The 22,441-nt window shown below is 43.8% G+C and overlaps 1 protein-coding gene across 3 annotated transcripts in view; it reads left to right on the forward strand.

The window, feature by feature from the left end:
- Window positions 1-18,242, forward strand: part of LOC148145073 (uncharacterized) — a 32,887-nt gene extending 14,645 nt beyond the window's left edge. Inside the window, exons 1-3 of one of the 3 annotated variants that reach the window (XM_087973452.1) lie at window positions 9,713-9,767; window positions 12,678-12,774; window positions 16,807-18,242. In XM_087973452.1, the coding sequence (XP_087829578.1) occupies window positions 12,750-12,774; window positions 16,807-18,080 (1,299 nt within the window). In that variant the 5' untranslated portion in view covers window positions 9,713-9,767; window positions 12,678-12,749 and the 3' untranslated portion in view covers window positions 18,081-18,242. Of the gene's footprint in view, window positions 1-9,712; window positions 9,768-12,677; window positions 12,775-16,806 lie in introns of those variants that run through there. The other 2 variants (XM_087973451.1, XM_087973453.1) reach the window with 2 other exon arrangements.
- The last annotated feature ends 4,199 nt before the right edge of the window (window positions 18,243-22,441 follow it).

Below are 22,441 nucleotides of genomic sequence, written 5' to 3' on the forward strand. Positions count from 1 at the left end.
CCACAGGATGCAGACCCAGCCTGACTGACCTTTTTCTTATAAGGCAATCTGCTCATTCCAGGTATTAGTCAAGTAACCCTTTTCAGAACTGCCTTCAACGATTAACTTTCCATCAGTGCATGTGGTCTTACCAATACCCGGCATACTGAAGCATGACCTACTCTTGAATTCAATTCTTCTTGCAATAAAGCAACATTCTATTAGCTTTCCTGATTGCTTCCTGTACCTGCATACTAACCTTCTGCAAGTTGTGACCTAAGACACCCAACCTTCGCTTAATCCTCTCGCCATTTAAATATTATCCTTTTTTTTGTTACTTCTGCCAAAATGGACAATTTCACTTTCCTGCATGATACTCCATTTGGAAGATTTCTGCCCATTCACTTAACCTGTCTAAATCCCTTTGTAGGCTCCTTATGTGCTGCTCATTTCCCTGACCCATTTTTGTGTCATCAGCAAATTTAACTACCATATTTTCAATCCCTTTGTCCAAATCATTTCCATAAATTGTAGAGAGTTAAGGGCCCAGCACCATGACTTGTAACATCCTGCCAGTTTGAAAAAGATTCATTCATTCCTATTCTGTACCTCTTCCTTGTTAGTTAATCATCTATCCATGATAATATATTACTCCATACACCTTTTGATGTGACAACTTAGCAAATGTCTTCTGGAAATCTAAATGTATTACATCTACTGGTTCCCCTTTATCCACAGTGTAAATTATTACTTCCAAAAACTCCAGTAACGTAATTAAATATGATTTATCTTTGACGAAACCATGTTGACTCTGTCTGGTTACCTTGAACTTATCCGAAGGTGCTGTTATGTCATGTTTAATCATAGTTTCTAACATTTTCCATGTGTAAGGTTTAATCAGTTAATGAGAGAAACTAGATTCACTTCTTGGCCTCTATAAACTTCAAAGTATATTTTCCTTATTTAAGTCAATTGTGACGAAAGACATAGGATCGGAATTTTCGAGTACAAAAAGGGACCATTCAGCCCATCATATATGTATTAGCTCCTCAAAGGACTACCTAGCTAGGCCCTTTCTCAAGCCCTATCTTTGTGGCCCTCTAAATTCATCACTTTTTCAAATCTATATCCAGCTCTCTTTTGACATCTCCTTTGGAATCCGCCTCCAGTATTCTCCCAGGCAGCGTATTTCAAATCCTAACAACCCTGAATTTCTCCTCATCTCATTCCTAGCTCTCTTGAAATTGTGACCCTGAGTTACTGACATACCAGTCAGTGGAAACAGAATATCTCTCTTTACTGTGTCAAAAGTTTTCATAAATTTTGAGCCTTAATAAGATCACCTCTTAATCTGCTTCAAGGAGACTAAGGGAGAATGTGAGGACTGCAGATGCCAGAGAGTCTTCAGAGTCTAAGTATGGCGCAGAAAAAGCGCAACAGGCCAGGCAGCATCCGAGGAGCAGTTGAGTCGATGTTTTGGGCATAAGCCTCTCATCAGGGGAGTCAGCCCAATTTCTCTGATCTTTTATATCCAAAATGGAAAACTTCATGAATTTTTGTCCGTGGAGGCAAAGGAAAGTAATTTCCTTTCAACCATTCAATGAGGCTGGTCTAGCTGGCTCCAAGTGAAGGTTACTTGTCTAATCTTTGGGTTCTGTCAGATTTGTTCTGAATTAACCTTTTCACATATACAGTTTCTCATGCTGGAAGTCTTTAAACATTTGCCTTGTCCATGTGATAATGATGGCTGTGGTATCAGTGGAGGTGAGAGAGAACCAAAGAATGGTAACTGTTGTTCTTATGGCATGGTGAGGGGTTACGTAGCCGGATGCTTCAGGCCTGTGACTGAGCACTTAACAAGAACAACTGTAAATTGGAGCCTTTTTATTTCTTTATTTTTCTGCCTATGTTTCGATTTATTTTTCTGCATTTTAAAATGGCACCAGAGAGTGGCAAAACTATATAACAGTCTTCACCGTATTTTGTTATTTAATACATGTGACAATAAATAAATCAAATCAGAACATTTCTTTTGTCAGAAAAGATCTATAGAAACTAACTCAGTTTGAATGCAGAATCCATCGCAAACCTTTGAGTCCATTTTAAATCGATATTCATTCTTAGAATGTGGTCTTTACGAGCAAAGGCCACATTTACAGTACATTTATTGACTCAGTGCTTGTGAGAGATATTAATCATTTAGTTGTGAGACTGAGCGATTGACAAGTGAGTCCACATTTGGCATCGAGCTGTAGATTTCCTTTCCTGTAATATACTGGAGAAGTGATTGGTTGTTTTACAATAGCCTGACAGCTTTCATGCTTATTTTGTGTGATGTCAGCCACAAATCATGAGGTTTAATTAAATCACACTTCCAATTTGGTTTGTGGCCCCCTGGTGTGGACTATAGCCTGCAAACATTTTCTGTAATTTCCTCCTCTTGGCTTTCGACAAAACATTTTTAAAAAAAATGTTAGTTCCTAATTTCAGCCATAGCCAAGAACAACATTCAGAACACTGAACAGAAAATTGTGCTTGTACAGAAACATTAAAACACCTCCTCTTTAAATATTGATTGTTTTTCTTAAAATTTGTATCCAACTTCTTAACGTTTGTCATGACCCCTTCACTAGATCTCTAAATCAAAAGTGCAGATTGCATCCTTCCATGTCTAGCAGATTATGATTTAATTGGCACACACTTGTGGAGTCAGAAAGTTTGAGCTGCATTTTACTAGAAATCTGCAAAGTATCAATTTTGGCAAGTTGAAAGTTTCTCTCTGTGGAGCTGAGATAGTTTGCTCATGCTATCATCCCAAACTTGCTTCATAGCCTATGCCCTACACACTTTATAATTGCCAGGACCTCCTAGTATCCCTGGCACAGCTGCCCAGCTATGTAAAGCACAGCTGTGCACTCAGTTAAATGCTGATTGTCCAGAGCTGCCTTGCAAACTACACCTCGTGCCACAGCGATGTCATATAAAAGGCATCCTGCTTTGCAGATAGGTACTTGGAGATCCTGATGGATGGGGTAATGTGGAAGACAGTTGTCCCTTTGCCCCAGCACCAGCAAAAGGTAACCATAAGGGCAGCACAACGCCAGGGACCTGGTTCGATTCCAATCTCAGGCAGACTGTCTGTGTGCAGTTTGCACATTCTCCCCGTATCTGCGTGGATTTCCTCCCACAATCTAAAGATGTGTAGGTGAGGTGAGTTAGCCATGGGAAATTGCCCATAATGTTCTGGGTTATATAGCTGGTCAGGGCAGGAATAGAAGAAAAAAGCAGATGAATGCATGGCTGAGGAGCTGGTGTATGGGAGAAGGATTCACATTTTTGGATCATTGGAATCTCTTTTGGGGTAGAAGTGACCTGTACAAGAAGGATGGATTGCACCTAAATTGGAAGGGGACTAATATACTGGCAGGGAAATTTGCTAGAGCTGCCCAGGAGGATTTAAACTAGTAAGGTGGGGGGGGGTGGGACCCGGGAAGATAGTGAGGAAAGAGATCAATCCGAGACTGGTACAGTTGAGAACAGAAGCGAGTCAGACAGGGCAAGCAGGGACAAGGTAGGACTAAAGAATTAAACTGCATTTATTTCAATGCAAGGAGCCTAACAGGGAAGGCAGATGAACTCAGGGCATGGTAAGGAACATGGGATTTGAGCTATAGGGAGGGGCTGATCAGGCTGGGGCTGTTTTCCCTGGAGCATCAGAGGCTGAGGGGTGACCTTATAGAGGTTTACAAAATTATGAGGGGCATGGATAGGGTAAATAGGCAAAGTCTTTCCCTGGGGTCAGGGAGTCCAGAACTAGAGGGCATAGGTTTAGGGTGAGAGGAGAAAGATATAAAAGAGACCTAAGGGGCAACATTTCACACCGGGTGGTACGAGTATGGAATGAGCTGCCAGAGGAAGTGGTGGAGGCTGGTACAATTTCAACATTTAAAAGGTATCTGGATGGATATATGAATAGGAAGGGTTTGGAGGGATATGGGCTAGGTGCTGGCAGGTAGGCCTAGATTGGGTTGGGATATCTAGTCAGCATGGACCAAAGGGTCTGTTTCCATGCTGTACGTCTCTATGACTCTATAACCATATATAGGTTAGGTGCATTAGTCAGGGGTAAATGTTGAGTAATAGGATAAGGGAACGGGTCTGGGGGGGTTACTCTTCGGAGGGTCAGTGTGGACTGGTTGGGCCGAAAGGTCTGTTTCCACACTGTAGGGCTTCTAGGACATCTCATCTCAGACTCTACCAGCCTGTTCAAAGGTTGACCCCAGGATCAGCACAGTACACATAATTTAGAGAGAGACCACAAGGAGGTGATCCCCTCCACTCCATGCTGGTAAATGCCACCATCTTTTCTCTGCTACCTCACACTCAATCTAAATCTAACACTGCATACAACACCCACCAAAGCTCCTGGCCTGCCACTTCCACTATTGCATGCAGTGTCTTCCTTTGCTTGCACTCACCCAACTAACCCCCGCATGTCTTTCTGCACTGCCTACCCACTTACAGCACCTCGCCACCTTTCCACCATCTGCACCAGCCGTGCCAGCCACTTTCATCTCATTCAATGCATCCCTTTGTCTCATGCCAGGAGAAAATAGCCCACCAATTGGACAGAGAGAGCTAAGATGGGTGGTAGGGTGCCCAACATTAGCTCCTTGCCACTCTCAAGGAGATAATCTGTCCCTGACTGTTCCTGTGGTGATACTGAGACTGGCAACCAAGCAAGAATCATTGCTGTGATCCTCTCACATTGCTGTCACTGTGAATGTGTCTGCAAACATGCCTGAACTTCTACCCCTTGATATTGACATGTCCCCTGTTTCATCACCAAATAGAATACAATGGCTACAGTATGGAAACAAGCCCTTCGGTCCAGCAAATCTATAAGCCTCTGAAGAGTGTCCCACCCAGACCCATTCCCCTTTACATTTACTTTACATTTACCCCTGACTAATGCGCCTCATCTGCACATCCTTGGACAGTATGGGCAACTCAGTATAGCCAATCCATCTAATCTGCTCAGCTTTGGACTGTGGGAGGAAACCGGAGCACCTGGAAGGAATCCACGCAGAGACTGGGGAGAATGTGTAAACTCTACACAGACAGTCGCCCAAGGCTGAAATTGAACCTGGACCCCAGGCGCTGTAAAGCAGCAGTGCTAACCACTGAGCCACCGTGCTGCCCCAAAGGAGACACCTGGTGGCATTTGCATGGTCTTGGCAGCCAAAAGTCCAATCCTGCCTCCATCTCTAAAGCAGGAGCTACAGATTTTTCAAAGAATGTTCTGGAACAGCTGCCTGCTGAACAAGCTCAGTAGGCATTCCAGCTAGATTAGAGTCAGGGTCACACTCTGGTGAGCACATCACTGCCACGTCTCCACAGCTGGCAGAGGATGCAACATTCCAGGGCCCTGGCACTCCGAGGAGTACCAGAAACTAGGCACCTGCTCAGCCCCAGGCATGAGAGGACTTGACGATATCAGCCACTAATAACACTATCAAAATACACGGTCAGGTAAAGATGCAATTGCTCTACCAGACCATAGGGCTGCTCTGTCATGAGAAAGACTCAACCAGTGATGGCTTAAACCAAGAGTGACATTGACATTACAGAACTCAATCTTCCTTCACACTACACAATGTTTTATGGTGCAAGGTGTGAAGTTAGTAGCGTAGCTTGGAAGGTGCTTACAACTTTGGCAACTAAGATGAAGCTTTCCAGGCTACCGTAATATTAATTGTGCATTATAGCCATTGGTGGAATTGATTCCTGAGGCTGGATGATGTGACCAGGAGAGCTCGGAGCTAGCGTTAAGACTCCACATAATAGGAGAAAGTGGAGACGGCAGATGCTGGAGATTAGAGTTGAGAAGTGTGGAGCTGGAAAAGTACAGCAGGTCAGGCAGCATCCGAGGAGCAGGAGAATCAACGTTTTAGGCATATGTCCTTCACACAATAGGACAACGTCTCAGGTTTACTGACAGCATTCTGTGCTTATAGATGTCTTCTGTCCCTACTGTGTGGGTGTAATAGAGATCTACAGCATAGTAAAAGGCCCTTTGGCCCATCACATCCCTGCTGGTGCCTGACATTGATTGAAAATGGAAACCCCCTCCTGAAATAACTCCAGAGGGCTAGTATCCTATCACCAAGTCACCCTTTAGAAGTGGAGAGTGCTTACTACAGCTCCAGCTCCCTCAGAGCCAGTTTTCAGAATGTGCAGGATGTCTGACGCTCCTGTTCCTATCTGTCAGCCAGGGCTCCCTGACTGACCAAGTTAATAGCCCCAATCAGGGAACTCCTGTTCCGTGATGTCCACCTGGCTGATCTTCTTGCAATCACTACACTGCCCTCACAGAATGGAACATTTACCCCATCCACTCCAGAAAGTGGCAGTCATTATCATCTCCATTGCACACTTGCTATTCATCACAATGGGAGTGAACAGCAGTCGCTCCTGATGCAGTGAGTCTCGAGCACAGCCTCTTACCCTTGATGAACATCCAAATGCAGCCCTCCCTATTTACCCACATCAGCATTGAGCTCCCCATGTTCCCAACTAGCCTAGGCTCCCCCTAATCCCCCACTGCCCCTCCCCAGCCTCACCATCTGATCCTCCCTCTCCCCACACTCAGCCCCTGGTTTGCAGGCATATAGGGTCAACATGCCAGATAAGTCTCTGACTATTGATGACACCACCCCCTACTGCATTACCCTTTTCCTTCCCATGTACTTTCATCTCTCCCTTCTCCTATATATTCAGTTGCTCTCTTCCTTGTGCCCCAGCCTGCCCTTTCCAACCCCCACATTGGAATTCCTAGTTTCCTTGTGCAGCATAAACTCCTCCAACTTGACTTTTTTTGTGGACACATGCCCAGAACAGGCCATGGCCCACACCTTGAACAACTTGGATGGCTAGTTCTGACTAATGACTGACCAAACCCCTGACTGATCCCTGTTATTGTTCCCTGGCTTGTTTACTGCTAATCCCCAGACTGTGTTTACGTTGGACTCTGAGCTGACTGTAGCTCCCTCCCTCGTAAACTCATCCTGACCACACAAGCAGCTGACTGATGGTGTCTTACTGTGATTTCCTATACTTAGATTAGATTAGATTACTTACAGTGTGGAAACAGGCCCTTCGCCCCAACAAGTCCACACCGCCCCGCCGAAGCGCAACCCACCCATACACCTACATTTACTCCTTACCTAACCCTACGGGCAATTTAGCATTCCCATTCCTCGAAGTGCTGGATAGACCTGCACATCTTTGGACTGTGGGAGGAAACCGGAGCATCCAGAGGAAACCCACACAGACACGGGGAGAACGTGCAAACTCCACACAGTCAGTCGCCTGAGGCGGGAATTGAACCCGGGTCTCTAGCGCTGTGAGGCAGCAGTGCTAACCACTGTGCCACCGTGCCGCCCACAACATGGAATCAGAAAGCTTGCAACTGGATACACAAAGCACAGTAACAATAAAATACAGGGGACGTGGGAGAACCAGTCATGTCAGGATGGGGTTCCTGATCCACACAAGACAATGTCCAGGGAAAAAGAAGATGAACACCACAGCACAAACCAATCTCTGACAAGACATGAGGCAGCCACAGTTAGACCTCAGTTCTGTTTAATTCATTGGAGACAGTCCATGGGACCATACTCTGACCCCCTGACTGAAGGCTGTCTTCTTAGACTAGACTGAGGACTAACCCCCTTTAGACTTGGCCATTTGGTTGAAGCACCTGCAGTGTGTCTGCCACGTAAGCTGTTGGCGCTTGGTGTGGGTGTTATGTTGATACCACGTAGTGCTGTACAGCAACATGTCCATCCCCTTGACTGCTCAGCACTGACAACTCTGACCAAGTGCCCAAATTTGCATCTGTGCTAAACAGCAAGGCAGGGCTGAACGATTGTGACCCTTTACACTCTGACTGAGAGGAGACCTAAGTGCAAAAAGGCAAGGTAAGGCACAGAGGCTGTGAATATCCACATATGATTTGGAGGAGCTAGTGTTGGACTGGAGTGGACAAAGTTTAAAAATCACACAACATCAGGTTATAATTCAACAGGTTTATTTGGAAGTGTGATTTTTAACTATCCACGCAGGCACTAAGGGAGAAAACGAGGATCTCCGAAATGCAGCTTGGTCCAAACTAATGAGCTGGGCACCTGTGTACAACGTGCCCTGGCAGCAGCTCTGCAGTGATGGGTGCCAGTGGGCATTCCGAAGTGCAGTGTTGAAGGGCAGACTATAAGTGGATCCGAGGTACCCCAACATAACGCCAAGGTGAGCTTGGTTAGTATCAGATGCCAACATCTGAAAGCGAGGTCAAGGTGGATGTGTGCAGTCTCTCCCAATGAAGCTTACTGCCAGACGTTGGTAACTGGTGTCTAGGACAAAGTTTGGGAAGTGCAGGCTGGAGTCGTGAGCTAACTTCCATGTTGGAAAATGTTGCCATCTAGTTTCTATCCAGCACTTAGAGGATTGGGAAACTACACATCAATGAGGCAATGTGAACTAACAATGAGATGTTATTGCATGCAAAGTGGCTTCTTGCTGCTTCCTAGCAAGAATCTCATTCCTGTTCATCACTTGATTGGGAAATTTTGCTCCCAACATTGAGAGGTTCCTTGCTGCCAGTTGCTCCCAATTTTCACCACCTTCTCATCATGGTCTGGGAAGATTCCAACATTGGGAACAGATTCCAGGTTAAACTCTCATCCCCATTGACAGAAGTCCTGCCTTCCAAATGAAACATTAGACTTTGTCTGCCCCTCATCTAGGTGAACATAAAAGTTCATATTGAACTAGAGAAGAGGGAATTCTTTCTCATTTACTGAGCATTTTTTTTTTAGAAATATTGGTTTTCCCCACATTGGATAAATAGATAATCTGATCATTATCACATTGCTGTACATAAATTAACAGCCATGATTGTCCACTTTACTATAGGGGCCTTTAAAGTGAGCTAATAGGATATCTCAAAATGCTAAAAGTAGTGACAGCTGTTATAAATGTACAAGTTCTTATTTCCCCATCCTGTTCAGGTTTTTGGGTGAACTGCCAACAAGAGGTCTGCTGGTATATACATGAGATGATTGGCCCCCAGATATTATCTCTAGTGCTTTGGAAGAAAAAGCAATTTCCACATTTCTTGCCCAGTCAACTACAAATTCTCCACTGCAAAATCTTACTCACATCACAGTCCTGTCTGGTGTGAGGATCATTGTAGATGAAGAAAACCATTTACTCCCTCTGCTTCACTGTTCCATAGAAATCTTATACTGTCAAAGAAGTTAATTGTTTTTCTTGTATCAATTTCAAACTAATTCCATTATCAGTGCAAGACCCTTATTACTAATATCATTTTGCATGTAGATTGCATTCCTTGCTGTATGTAATATTTTAAAGAAAAATCATTTGTTTGTTCTGAGGAAGTGTCACTGGACCCAAAGCGTTAACTTTATTCTTTCCACAGATGCTGCCAGAGCTGCTGAGCTTTTCCAGCAATTTCTGTTTCTGATTTACAGCATCCACAGTTCTTTCAATTTAATTGATTTGTTTATTTATTAACATTCATGATGTGCAGGTATCACAGGCAAGATTAGCCATTGCACATCCTTAATTACGTTTGAGAAGGGGGTGATGAAACACACTCACTCTATTGTAAAGATATTCTTCCCATTTGTCTCAAAAGGGTATCTGTCCCCAGACTGAGTGACAAAACAACAAGCCACATTTTTGATGGTCTACCCTGCAATTAAAAGGTAAAGTCGCCATAGTCCTACTGCCATAGGGCAACTCTCATTAGAGAGAGAGAGAGGCAACTGGTCAGGGTTAAACCTGAGAATTAAGATTAGAGTAGTGCTGGAAAAGCACAGCAAGTCAGGTAGCATCTGGGGAGCAGGAAAATTGATGTTTTGAGCAAAAGCCCTTCATCAGGAATTCTGCAGTACCCACTTTTGCCTAGTTGATTTAAACCTGAGCATCACCATCCCTCAGCTGAGGGGGCAAGGTTGAAAAGGGGAATCCTTCATGGGGATCTCAGCTGGTGTAAGAATTGAATGCATGCTATTGGCATCGCAAATCAGCCTTTGAGCCAAATGACCTCCTCCCTCCAATTATGAACAAGCAAAGGAGCCAAAACGAGATAAGGGTATGACTGAACCTTTCTGGTATTTGGTGAGCAATGGGTTTTGTGAGGCAAGCAATTCCTACTGTTGGGTCTTGAAGCTCCAAGTGGTCAGTGTGGCTTAGTCCCAAAATTGACATCTCCCAGCATTAACCTTCAAAGTAAAAATAATCTTTGTCTATCACCTCTGAGAACATGCCATCCTTCAGTGAAGCGGAGGCCAAGTCTTATCATCAGGACTCTGCAACAATGAAACAAGTTCTAAAGATCTGTGATCAGGTTGAGCATTGGATTCTCTTTAGATGCATCATTTTCTTGAAGAAGTTTGTCAACCAACAAGGGCAGGGTTAGTGTTTGCTGTCTGGGAGGAGTTTGCTCAGGTCCTTCCCAGTAATATCAATGGGGAAGAGGTGGTGAAAACAAGAGATTTTTTTTAAAAGCCAAGCTTTGCCTTTCTTCCAATTTTAGAATTTTAAGTGTTTTCAAATTTACAATGATAAACTTTCTGGTCACTGAGTCAGCATAATGTTTAAAGATATTGGGAGTTTAAAAAATACAGAATGGGAGAAAGAAAAAGTCAGACTCATTATTAAAATGGAAGAGTTTTTAATATAGAAATATATTGCATTTATATAGCAACCTTCATGACCTCTGTATGTTCCACAACATTGTGGCAATCTCAGTACTTCTGAAGCTAAGCCACTGTTGTAATTTTAAAAATTGCAGTAGCCTATTTCGGTACAGTAAGATTCCATTACATGATGCAATATCTAAATAATCTACCTTTTAGGAATAGTTGAGGGATAGATAGGATGTACTGGCCTGCTTTTTTTGAAAAGCCAAGGAAGCTTTTACATACACTTGAATGGGTAGATGGATTTAACATCTCATCCTAAAGATGGTTCCCCCCGACAGTGTAGTAGTCCCACTGCTACAAGAGGCTCCAATTCGTTTCAAATCTGTGGAGTGGGGACTTGAACCCAGACTCAGGAGAACAAGTACGGTTCACAGAACAAAGGCTGGCAGCTGATATTTGACGTAGACCTGTTAACCATAAGTTAAACTGGTGGACAAAGACATTGTCCATTAGTTTCCTGAGGCTCCTGCATTGAAAATGCAATTTTTCCTCTCTGGCTCCCTCTCTTAAGCATATGCAAGGAGGGTTGTTTGTAAAAAAAAAACACTAGTAGCCTGGGCCTTGCTAACATTCTTTCTTCAAAGAATGTTTTTATTACAGAGTCAAAAACATCATGTACACCATGGTAGTGATTAGTGAGGTCCTATACAAACCAGCTACCTTCCCACGCACAGTACATTCCTCGGCCAGTATAAGTTGTGTTTTGTAGTTTACTCCAAATGGTCTGGTTGGATGCTAAGGCATTGAATCAGTTTATTGGGTTTGGGGAGGAGTCATATTGCCTTTAAATTCTGTCTAAGTGCACACTTAGATTTCCTTTGATTCCCTGGTGGTTACTTTACAGGTACTGTACCACTAATCAACTGAGTCTAAAATAGTTTTAGGTGTAAAACATTATTTCTGTCAGAAATTGCTTTAGGCTTTTTCAGTTAAGAGGGTGTGAGGTACCATGAACCTTTTATTTAAATGCAGGATGGGTAAATTGTGGAATTGGATTCACTTGATGTTTTAATGTTCCACTGTTCTTAGCTGTGCGTCTGTATCACACCATGTGCTTTTCGTTTCTTTCATTATTTCTTTCCAGCCTCCCTTCTTACCCCCTTCTTGCCATTCCTTGTGCATTGACGTGCATAGTGAGTGACGCCACAGTTGGGCAACATTGCAGCCACATTATTGTCTGAAACCCGTGCACACTTTCACTTAGGAACAAACACCCAGGCTAATGAAGTCGTGGAGTTATACAGCATGGAAAAACTCCTTTGGTCCAACTCTTAGACAATAAATTATAGATTTAAGGTGAGAGATGAAAGATTTAAAAGGGACCTTAAAAGTGGCAACTTTTTCCTGCAGAAGGTGGTGCGTGTGTGGAATGAGCTGCCTGAGAAAGTGGTAGAGGCTGGTACAATTACAACATTTCAAAGGATTTAGAGGGATATGGGCCAAATGCTGGCAAATGGGACTAGGTTAATTTAGGATACCTGGTCGGCATAGGCAAGTTGGACCGAAGCGTCTGTTTCTGTGCTGTACATCTCTATGACTAGTCATAGCAGGCCTATTGACTAGATATTCTTGATTCAATTATAAGTTCATAAGTTACTGCGTAAAAAATATTCTCCTCTTCTGCCTCTGGATCTTTCGGCTCAACATTCCCATAAACACAAAGGTAGAGCCTATTGTAAAGTGTGGTTTTGAATATGTAACTTTTAAAGATCCACTGTATTGACCCAAATTTGTCCAAATTAACGTATAAATAGTATAATATACCAGGAGCAGTCAATGTTCTTCCTTTCAGACAAAAGTAATCTTAACCTATTGATTTTTGAGATCCACAAACATCATGCTGATAATCCAGGTAGTTTTATAATACTGATTCTGTTGTAATTTTCTTCTCTCCATTTTTTGGAACAGTACTGAAATATCTGTGTGCTATCAGTTCTGTACAACACAGAGCGGAAGAGAGCAAACTAACATTGGACTAAGATGGGCAACATCTTTGACAGATTTGGTAGGAAACATTTTAACACAATTTCTTTTGCCAAGACATTAACTGTCGTATGACTCCCCCTCCTACTCTCCCTCCCTCAGCCTCCTCCTACCTTCCCTTCTCACTCTCCCATTTTACAATGGTCCCTCCCAACCTCTAACAGACACTAGAACATTACAGTGCAGTACAGGCCCTTCGGAGAACTTTCTTCACACAGAAAGCGGTTGAGGCCAAAACATTGAATGTTTTCAAGAGGAGTTAGATTTAGTTATTAGGGATGAAGGGATCAAAGGATCTGGGGAGAATGTGGGAATGGAGGACTGACTTGGATGGTCAAACATGATCTTACTGAATGATGGATCAGGCTCAAAGGGCAGAATGGCCTACACCTGCTCCTATTTTCAATGTTTCTATATCAATGCAGCCTGAGTTCATTTGAAATAATGGCTCACGCATCATTCAAAACACTTCTGCCTATATCCTACCATTCACCCAGACCCATTCATCCACCACTCTCTTGATCCCTGACATACAAAGACTCCCAGTCTAGCAATACCACAATCTTAAAATTCTCATCCTCATATTCAAGACTTTTCCATGATATCTCACCTTTAGTAGTTCTGAAACCACTTCCAGCTCAAAACCTTCTCGGAATTTCCTCTTGTTCAGTCATAATTTTTAACCATTGACTCCTATTCCTTCAACTGCCTCGACAGATTAAATTCCCTACAGTATGGAAACAGGCCATTTGGCCCAACAAGTCCACACCGACCCTCCAAAGAGTAACCACCCAAACCTATTCACCTACTCTATATTTACCCCTGTCTAATGCACCTAACATTATAGGCAATTTAGCATGGCCAATTCATCTGGCCTGCACACCTTTGGATTATGGGAGGAAACCACAGCACTCAGTGGAAACTCACGTAAACACGGGGAGAATGTGCAAACTCCACACAGACCGTCGCCCGAGGCAGGAATCAAACCCAGGTCCCTGGCATTGTGAAGCAGCAGTGCTAACCACTGAGCCACCATGCCACCCACAATAGAAAATGAACCTGAAATTGTTGGCATTCCATGAAGGGGAACATTTTCCCATAATGTGGGAAATTCATAACTCAGACTCATAATCTAAATATCTCAACAGCCTCTCATACTCAGTGAACTGCCTCAGACAGAGAGCAGCAACCTGAAACAAGAAGGGAAATGCTGATGGCAGTGTACTATTTTCCACAGGGGTGTGTGTTTAAAGTGTGTTCCATCAAATATTGTGCACTTTTGTTGAATGCTCTGTGTTGTCAGAGTCTACCCTTTCTAATATAATGGCTAGGATCTGCCTGGCATGGTTGGGGAAGCTGACTCACAAGTAATCTTCAAAAGGGAATTGCAAACATAACTGAAGGATTGAAATTTGTGGTGATATGAGGAAAGAGAGTGGGAAGGGGAATTAAAATGGGCGGTGACTGAGAGGTCCGGTCGGCACCTGTGGGCTGTAATGCTCGGCAAACCATTCCATAAATTTACGTTTGATCTCCCTGATGTAGAGAAGGCCACTTTGGGAGCAACGATTACAGTAAACTAGGTTGGAGGAGAGGCAGGTGGAACCTCTGTCTCACCTGGAAGGACTGTTTGGAGCCCTGGATGGAGGTGAGAGGGGTGGTGTGCCAGCAGGTTTTTGCATCTTTTCCTGTTGCAGGAGAAGGTACCAGGGGGTTTGGGGTGGGGGGGTAGTGTTGGTAGAGAGAGTGGCACAAACCAAGGATTGGTGAAGGGAATGGTCCCTGTGGAAAGCAGAGAGAGGTGAGGAGGGGAAGATGTTTTTAGTGGTGGGGTCTTGAAGTTGGCGGAAGTGTTTAAGGATGATGCAATGAATGTGGAGACTGGTGGGGTGGCAGGTGAAGACAAGGGGGATCTCTGTCGTTATTGCATTGGGAGGGGGGCATTTAGAGCAGTAGAGTGGGGAATGGAGGTGGTGAGGTGGAGAGCTGTCTGGATGACAAAGGGAGGAAAGGTATGTTGAAATAGGGGATACTTGGATCTGAGGAAACGCAGCGGAGGCAGAGGAATTGGGAGAAAGAGATGGAGTTCTTGCAGGACACTGGGCTGGAGAAAGTATATTCCAGGTATTTGTGAAGGGTTTGTAGTAAACGCCCATCTGGAGAATGTCACTGGAAATGGAAACGAAGAGATCAAGAAAGTGGAGGGAGGTGTCAGAGAAGGACCAAGTGAATTTTGAGGGTCGGTGGGGGGGGGGGGGGTTGAAAGTTGTGGGCGATGTCAGTGAACTTCTCCAGTTCAGCCTGGTTGCAGGATGCTGCACCGATGCAGTCATCGATGTAACGGCAGAAGGGTTGGGGCACAGTGCCTGTGTAGGTACTGAATCAGGACTGTTCAACATCGCCAACAAAGAGGCAGGTGTAGCTGGGGCCCATCCAGGTGCCCATGGCCATCCCCTGGATTTGGAGGATATGGGAGGAGTTAAAGGAAAAGTTATTAAGGGTGAGGACTAGTTCGGCGAGGCGGAAGAGGGTATTGGTGGAGGGGGACTGAATGGAAGAGGAAGTGGAGGGCCTGGAGGCCATCCTTTTGGGGTATGGACGCCTATATGGACTGTACGTCCATAGTGAAGATAAAGCGTTGGGGGTCAGGGAACTGGAAGTTGCTAAAGAGATGGAGGGCATGTTTGGTGTTGCGGATGTATTTGGGAAGTGCCTGAACCGAGGGTGAGAGGCTGGAGTCGAAATAGGATGAGATGAGTTTGGTAGGGCAGGAGCATCCCGAGACGATGGGTAGTTGAGTTTGTGGATCTTAGGGAACAGGTAGGACTGGGCAGTACGGGCTGGAGGACTGAGATTAGATGCCTTATCATGATTAGAAACATGAAATGTGCTCTTGTGGAGGTGATTAATAATGTTCAAAGGGATTGTTGGGATAGATGCAGATTAGGCAATTCCCCTTGTGAGGAATGCAGATTAATTATGTCCAAGTTTCAAATTAAGTTCAGGAGTCAAATCAGAAAGGGTTTCACTCAAATGTGAGTGGTAATTTGGAGCCATTCTCCACCAAGCGGCTGTTGAGGCTGGAGCTCAATTGAAATTCTCAAGCCTGTGATTGCTAGGTGTGTATGACATGGGAATGTTAAGTACAGAGTGAAGGTGGGTAATGGAGTTGAGGTACAGGTCAGCTAATGATCAAATTAAGGTATGCTTGAATGGTAGCTTTGTTTTCTTCATTCTTCCATGGATATCATTGGCTAACCGAGCATTTGGCACCCTTCATTAGAGCTGAGCAGCATGGGAGGCCATCACAGAGGGCAGTTAGGAGTCAACAGTGGAGACATGTAGGTAAGACAGGGTAAGGATGGCAGATTTCCTATCATTTATGAACCAGATAGGTTGTTTTAACAATTGATTTTCATAGTCACCATTACCAGGATTAATTACAAATTCTAGATTCAGTAACTGACAGTGGAGGGGAGATCACTGGAGGCAATGAGGACACAGACAGTGCAAGTGATTTTGACATGACGGGCCACGATGGGGTCATGGGCAAAGGGGAGGTAGGATGTGGTGTCACAGTTGGCGTTCAGCCTCTGCAACACAGAGGGCCATTCTCCAGACTACCACCACCCTGCCTTTGTCAGCAGATTTGATGGTGAACCATGGGTTGGAGAAATTGAGGCAACCAATGTCACGTCAGCAGTCAGCAATAAAGATGTCTAGGATGACCAGGTGGATGGGGAAGGTTGGAGGTGGGAGGAGAGGTTCTCAGAGGGAAATTGGGAGTTTTTGTCGAAGAAGAAGACACAGAGGTGGTGGATGAAGAGCTCCATGTCATGACAGGTGCAGAATTTGTTGAGGTGGGAATGGACGGGCATGAACGTTAGCCCTCTACTCATGAAGGACCGTTCAGCAGAGACCAGAATGTGCACAGTTCACCAAGTGTAGTTGAACCGAGATGCACCTATAGTTTGTCCTCATTGAGAAATGATTTTCTGATGAAGTCTCCCTTCTCTTAGTTGTTTAACAAACCTTTCTGTCACATCTCTTCCAGTTGACATTGATACCACCTCCTGTCTGAGTGAAATTATTAGGATTGACTCCGACTCAGAAGATCTAGAAAACCTCTGTATCAGCCCTGAAGGGGCAGGACTTGGCCGAAGGTGCGCAATCCCTTTAATTGTTGATGCAAAGAGGTTGCTGCGTCCAGATAAAAAATATTTTATGGCTTTGGGGGGTATTGCCAAGCGCCCAAGGATAGTGTCCAATAATGGTCCTAGGGTGGTAATGCCTATAAATCGAGGGCTAATTACTACTAGAAGACAGACCACTAAGACCAGTAAACATCCTTTTGTCATCACAACCAGAAACAACACCTCGCATTTATGTAGCAGCTTTGAGAATGTAACGCATCCCAAGGTGCTTGACAGGGGCGTTTTCACACAAAATGTAGCCACTGCTGCTAAAACATTTTGGAAAAATTTCACTAAAAGCCTTGGCTCAAGCATCAATGCAAGTCCTTCAACCATCACAGTACCCAACACGAGGACGTCTATTACTGGAAATGCTGTTACAATGCCAAGAGTAACTCCTGTTCGGAACTCTCTACCTGCCACTCGAAACACACGGCTAATTGCCACCAAGAGACCTGGTGCACCTACCACTAGAAGTCCTTGTGTGACTGCCATGAAAATTCCTAGATCAAAAACCGCTGTAAGAACTTCAACAGCTATGAGGAAGAATCCCAGAATGGTACCCATTAGAAAAACATCAGCGATTCACACTGCAATGCCAAGGAGCACTGCCATTGGTAATCCTTTGATGACAAGCACAAGAGGCCCAAGAAGGATGTCTTTGACTGTCACCAGTAGAAATCCTATAATAGTCACCAACAGTAACCCCTCAGCAACTACAATTAGAAGCCAAAAGAGATTGGGCATTGGAAATAAAAATAATGTTGCTATTAAAATTCCTTGCAATGCTACTGTTCAAAGTTCCAACAAGACCATCACTGAAAAGTCCGACAGTTGTGCTTTTCGAAATCCCAACAGGACCTTCCAACAACTCAACAGGATCCCCATCCAAAATCCCAACAGGACCACCATCCAAAAACCTATCAGGAATACCAGTCGATATCCCAACCAAACTGCCCCTCGTACACCCAACAGGATTGCTGCTGAAGAAGTCAAAATTCTCGCCATTGAACAGGCCAATAAGAGCATGATTCAAAAGACCAAAGAATCGGTCATGAGAAAACATGACAAGGGGGTCATTCCAAACCCAAACGTAATCACGATTAAAAATGCTCATGTTATCAACATTAGCTAAGACCTGTTAAGCTGGTGACATAAAGTATAAGAAAATATTCAATTAGAAGATTTAACACCATAATGAAAAGCTCAATGACACACATTCTATAAGCAATGTATCTATTTTCCTTTTAGCTATTTTTATCCATGTGACTTATCTATTAAATGGAATAAAGTTTAATGTGCCTGCTATGGTTTCAGCTGTTGTTCTTCTCTTAGACCTTTCAGCATGCTTCCTAGCATCTAGTGCATAGAATTGAAATTGGAAGCATCTGCAGAGATCATGAACAATGGGTCATTCATGCACCTCCACCCACCATCCCCTCCCCCACCCCCAGATTTCTTGGAACTAACCTTGGGAGACAAGGAGAAAGGGATAAAAGAAAAGGTTGATTCTATATGAACTTTAAAATCAGTTTGTAGAATGGGGTAGAATTTGAAATTTGGTCTGATTATATTTCGTATTCAGTTTACCATAGTTACAACCTTCCACTGACTCCCAGAGGAAATAATGTAGTTTTATTTCTTTCAAAACCTTGAAACCTCACAAAGTAATTTATAATCAATGACATTTCTTTTCAATTTGTAATTACTGTTAAAATATATGAGAACAGCAGTTATTTTACACACAGCTAGCTCGCTACAATTGGCAATGATCAGGTCATCCAATAGGTATGGTCTGAGGACAGCAATGAAACTATCTTGTCCTCAGCACCGTGAAGCCAGGAGATTTTGATACTTTGTCCTCAACTCTATGAAATGGCCAGCCTTCCATCCAAATCCAGTAGGAAATCTGCTCTCTGAGGGAAGGAGTGGAATTCCAGATAGAAGGAGATCTCTGTATTCAGGTTCAATGGTTGATGGGTGGGTTCTGGAAGGTCATGAGGTTGGGATGGGGAACATGTGCAGATACCGGGCCAGTGGACACTCAATTACAACCCTTTCTGCTGGTCCCTCACAGAGTGTCATGAGAGGTTTGATCTTTCATGGTCTCTTCTTGGCTTGGCTCAGACTTTCATTAGCTTGTTCTCTGGTAACTTGTGGACTTCAAAAAAATATTTGGATCCCTAGCTTCATCTTTAAAGGAACACACCTTGGGACTATATGTCCAAGCTAATCAGAAGAGCAAGTTACAATTCGAACTTGTGTCAACACAGCAGAAACTCAATGAGTTAATCCCAGTGGTGATTTCAATGCCCTCCCAATCAGCATTGTCCCAAGTGACTACCATGACGTGGATTTGTTTTTCATGGGGTTGGATGAGGGGTACACAGAAGTCTCAGATAGTGCCCTCTCTGCCCTTGTGGGTGGTCACAAAAGATTCTGTAAAGAAAGATTGTGGCATTCTGCTCCAGTTCTGGTTATTAGTTATTTCTGGCATAAGTCCTTCATCAGGAATGATGAAGGGCTTATGCCCGAAACATCGACTCTCCTGCTCCTCGGATGCTGCCTGACCTGCTGTGCTTTTCCAGCGCCACAATTTTCGACTCTGATCTCCAACATCTGCAGAGTCCTCACTTTCTTTCATGAGGATTATTGTGTGCAGTCGAGTTGATTTCTCTGTAAGGGTCAGTGTGGTGCTGGAAAAGCACAGCAGGTCAGGCAGCATCCGAGGAGCTGGAAAATCATTGTTTCGGGCAAAAGCCCTTCATCAGGAATCCTGCCGATTCTCCTGCTCCTCAGATGCTGCCTGACCTGCTGTGCTTTTCCAGCACCACTCTAATCTAGACTCTAATCTCCAGTCCTCACTTTTGCCTAGTTGATTTCTCTGTAATATAGGGGGAGGGAATGGTGGTTTGAAGATTTTAAGTGTCAGAAATGAATTGCAAGGATAGATAGATAAAGCTTCATTCACTGGTGAAAGAGCCTACGACAACAGGAAAGAACCTCAAAATTAGAGCAAGGCAAATTGGGTAAAGGGATTAGAAATACTTCAAACGTTGGGGCAAGTGTCGAACCTACTCCAACAAAAAAAACCAGTAAACTCTAGCCCAATCAATAATTTGTGAATTCAATAGGCAACTCCAGAGACATGGAGTCAGAGCAGACGTGCTGAGTTCAGATGTAGATTAGATGTGATCTCACTGAATGACAGAACAGGCTCAAGGGGCTCCTAGCTTCTTATAAACCAGTCATTTATTTTGTTGTTTGTGAGAGGTGCAGGGAGAATATATTATGCCGCAGTGAAAATAACTCCTTTGCCTGAGATTCTTGATCAGTCGGGAAATCGAGGATTATGGGGATAAAGCAGGAAAGTAGATGTAAGGAATGTCTGATCAGTCAATATCCTATTGAACGATGGAGCAGATTCGAGGGGCCAAATGGCCTACTCCTGTTCCTATTCCTTATGACCTTAAACTCTTTGGAATGGCCTGAGATGGTGAAAGGCACTATACAAATGCTCAAGTAGAGGCAAGTCCCCATGGATGCTGTCAGTGTGATACAAACATAGGGAATGCTGGAGAAACTCAGCAGGTCTGGCAGCATTTGCGGAGAGAGAAACAGAGTTAAACATTTTGAATCCAGTATGACTTCTTCAGAACAGTCTATAGAAATGCTAGTTTTTTTCTTTCCCACATGATAGCCAGTGCCTGGAGATTTGTAATATAAGAGGTACTGGTGCCTTGAAGGAATAATGGGGAATATATTACTGTCCTCACTTCCCACCAAGATAAAGTTACACATTCTGGCAGTTAGTTACAAAGTTAGCTTGTTCATTTGTCTACCAGCGCCCTCTGTTGCATGGTGCAAATTGAACAGCCAAGGAAAAAAACTGAGTTTATTGTACAAATTATGGAAAGTAATGATTATGGGATATGTAATTTCACAGAAAGTTACCCAAGTATAGGCCCATCAGTGATGGTTCAGTTTATGCTGATGGAGTGCACAATATCTTCTTGGTAGCAGTAATTTTAATAAAGATATTTTCTAGTTCGCAAAGTCCACTACGATTCGTCAGTAAATGACAAAGTTAAATAGGATTACTGTGGGGTCTGGGGATGGGAGACAAGATTGGTACTGGTGCAACCGTCTGAGCTTCTTCCACACCTACATCTGACTTATGAATGTCCACTCACCTGGCACCCAAGCAACAGAGCAAACTCAGCAACCTGCTAAACCAACAAGGTCATTTACAAACCAGCCAGAAGCCTCTGGTCGGGATCTAATGGTAACACTGAAAAGAGAGACTGATATTTATATAGTAACCACTGTCATAAGGTAACAAGCCAAGATAGTCAAGTTGCATACAGCAAGATCTCACAGGCAGCAATGAGATATCTGTCAGACCAGTATTGGTTGAGATGTGAACAATGGCCCAAACACTATCCTACTCTTTGCAAATTAGTGCAGTGGAATGTTTCATGTTCACCTGATGGCCAGGTGGAATCTGTGTTTAACGTCTCTTCCAAACAATTGGATCTGTGTCAGTGCAGCACTCTTTAAATGTCAGACTGGATTTTGTTCTCACATCTCTGGGGTAAGATAGATAAAGAGTCATAGAGATGTACAGCATGGAAACAGACCATTCGGTCCAATTTGTCAATGCCAACCAGATATCCCAACCCAATCTAGTCCGACCTGGCCCATATCCCACCAAACCCTTCATATTCATATACCCATCCTGATGCCTTTTAAATGTTGTAATTGTACCAGCCTCCACCACTTCCTCTGGCATTTCATTCCATACACGTACCACCCTCTCCATGAAAAGGTTGCCCCTTCGGTCTCTTTTACATCTTTCCCCTCTCACACTAACTCAATGTCCTCTAGTTCTGGACTCCCCCACCCCAGGGAAAATACTTTGTCTATTTATCCTATCCATGCCTGTCATAGAGATTCAGCAAGGAAACTGATCCTTCAGTCCATCTCGTCCATGCCGACCAGATATCCTAAATTAGTCTAGTGCCATTTGCCAGCATTTGGCCCATATCCCTCCAAACCCTTCCTAATCATATACACATCCAGATGCCTTTTAAATGCTGTAAATGTACCAGTCTCCAACCACTTCCCCTGGCAGCTCATTCCATACATGCACCAACCTTTGTGTGAAAACATTGCCCCCTAGGTCCGTTTTAAACCTTTCCCCTCTCACTTTAAACCTATGCCCTCTAGTTTGGACAACCGTACCAAATCAAGTGCAAAATCTCTCAGTGAATATTTTTTTAATCATCAAATTTCCTTTGCCCTTGAACATTTTATAATAATCTGTTTCCAAGTCTGGAATATTTTCTGCCGTTCTCTGATTAACCAGTAGAGTGTGGCAATGACTGAAAATATCCCCAAGTAGAGCATCTGGGATGGAGACACTGATCACGTGACTTCATCGGAAATGCAGTGTTGTTACATGTTCTTCTGTACTTTTGCTCTTGGCCTGTAGCC

Source organism: Chiloscyllium plagiosum, unplaced genomic scaffold (genome assembly GCF_037043375.1).
Source record: "Chiloscyllium plagiosum isolate Xiang-an unplaced genomic scaffold, Cpla_swu_hap1 HiC_scaffold_26, whole genome shotgun sequence".
Taxonomy (NCBI): Eukaryota; Metazoa; Chordata; class Chondrichthyes; order Orectolobiformes; family Hemiscylliidae; genus Chiloscyllium; species Chiloscyllium plagiosum.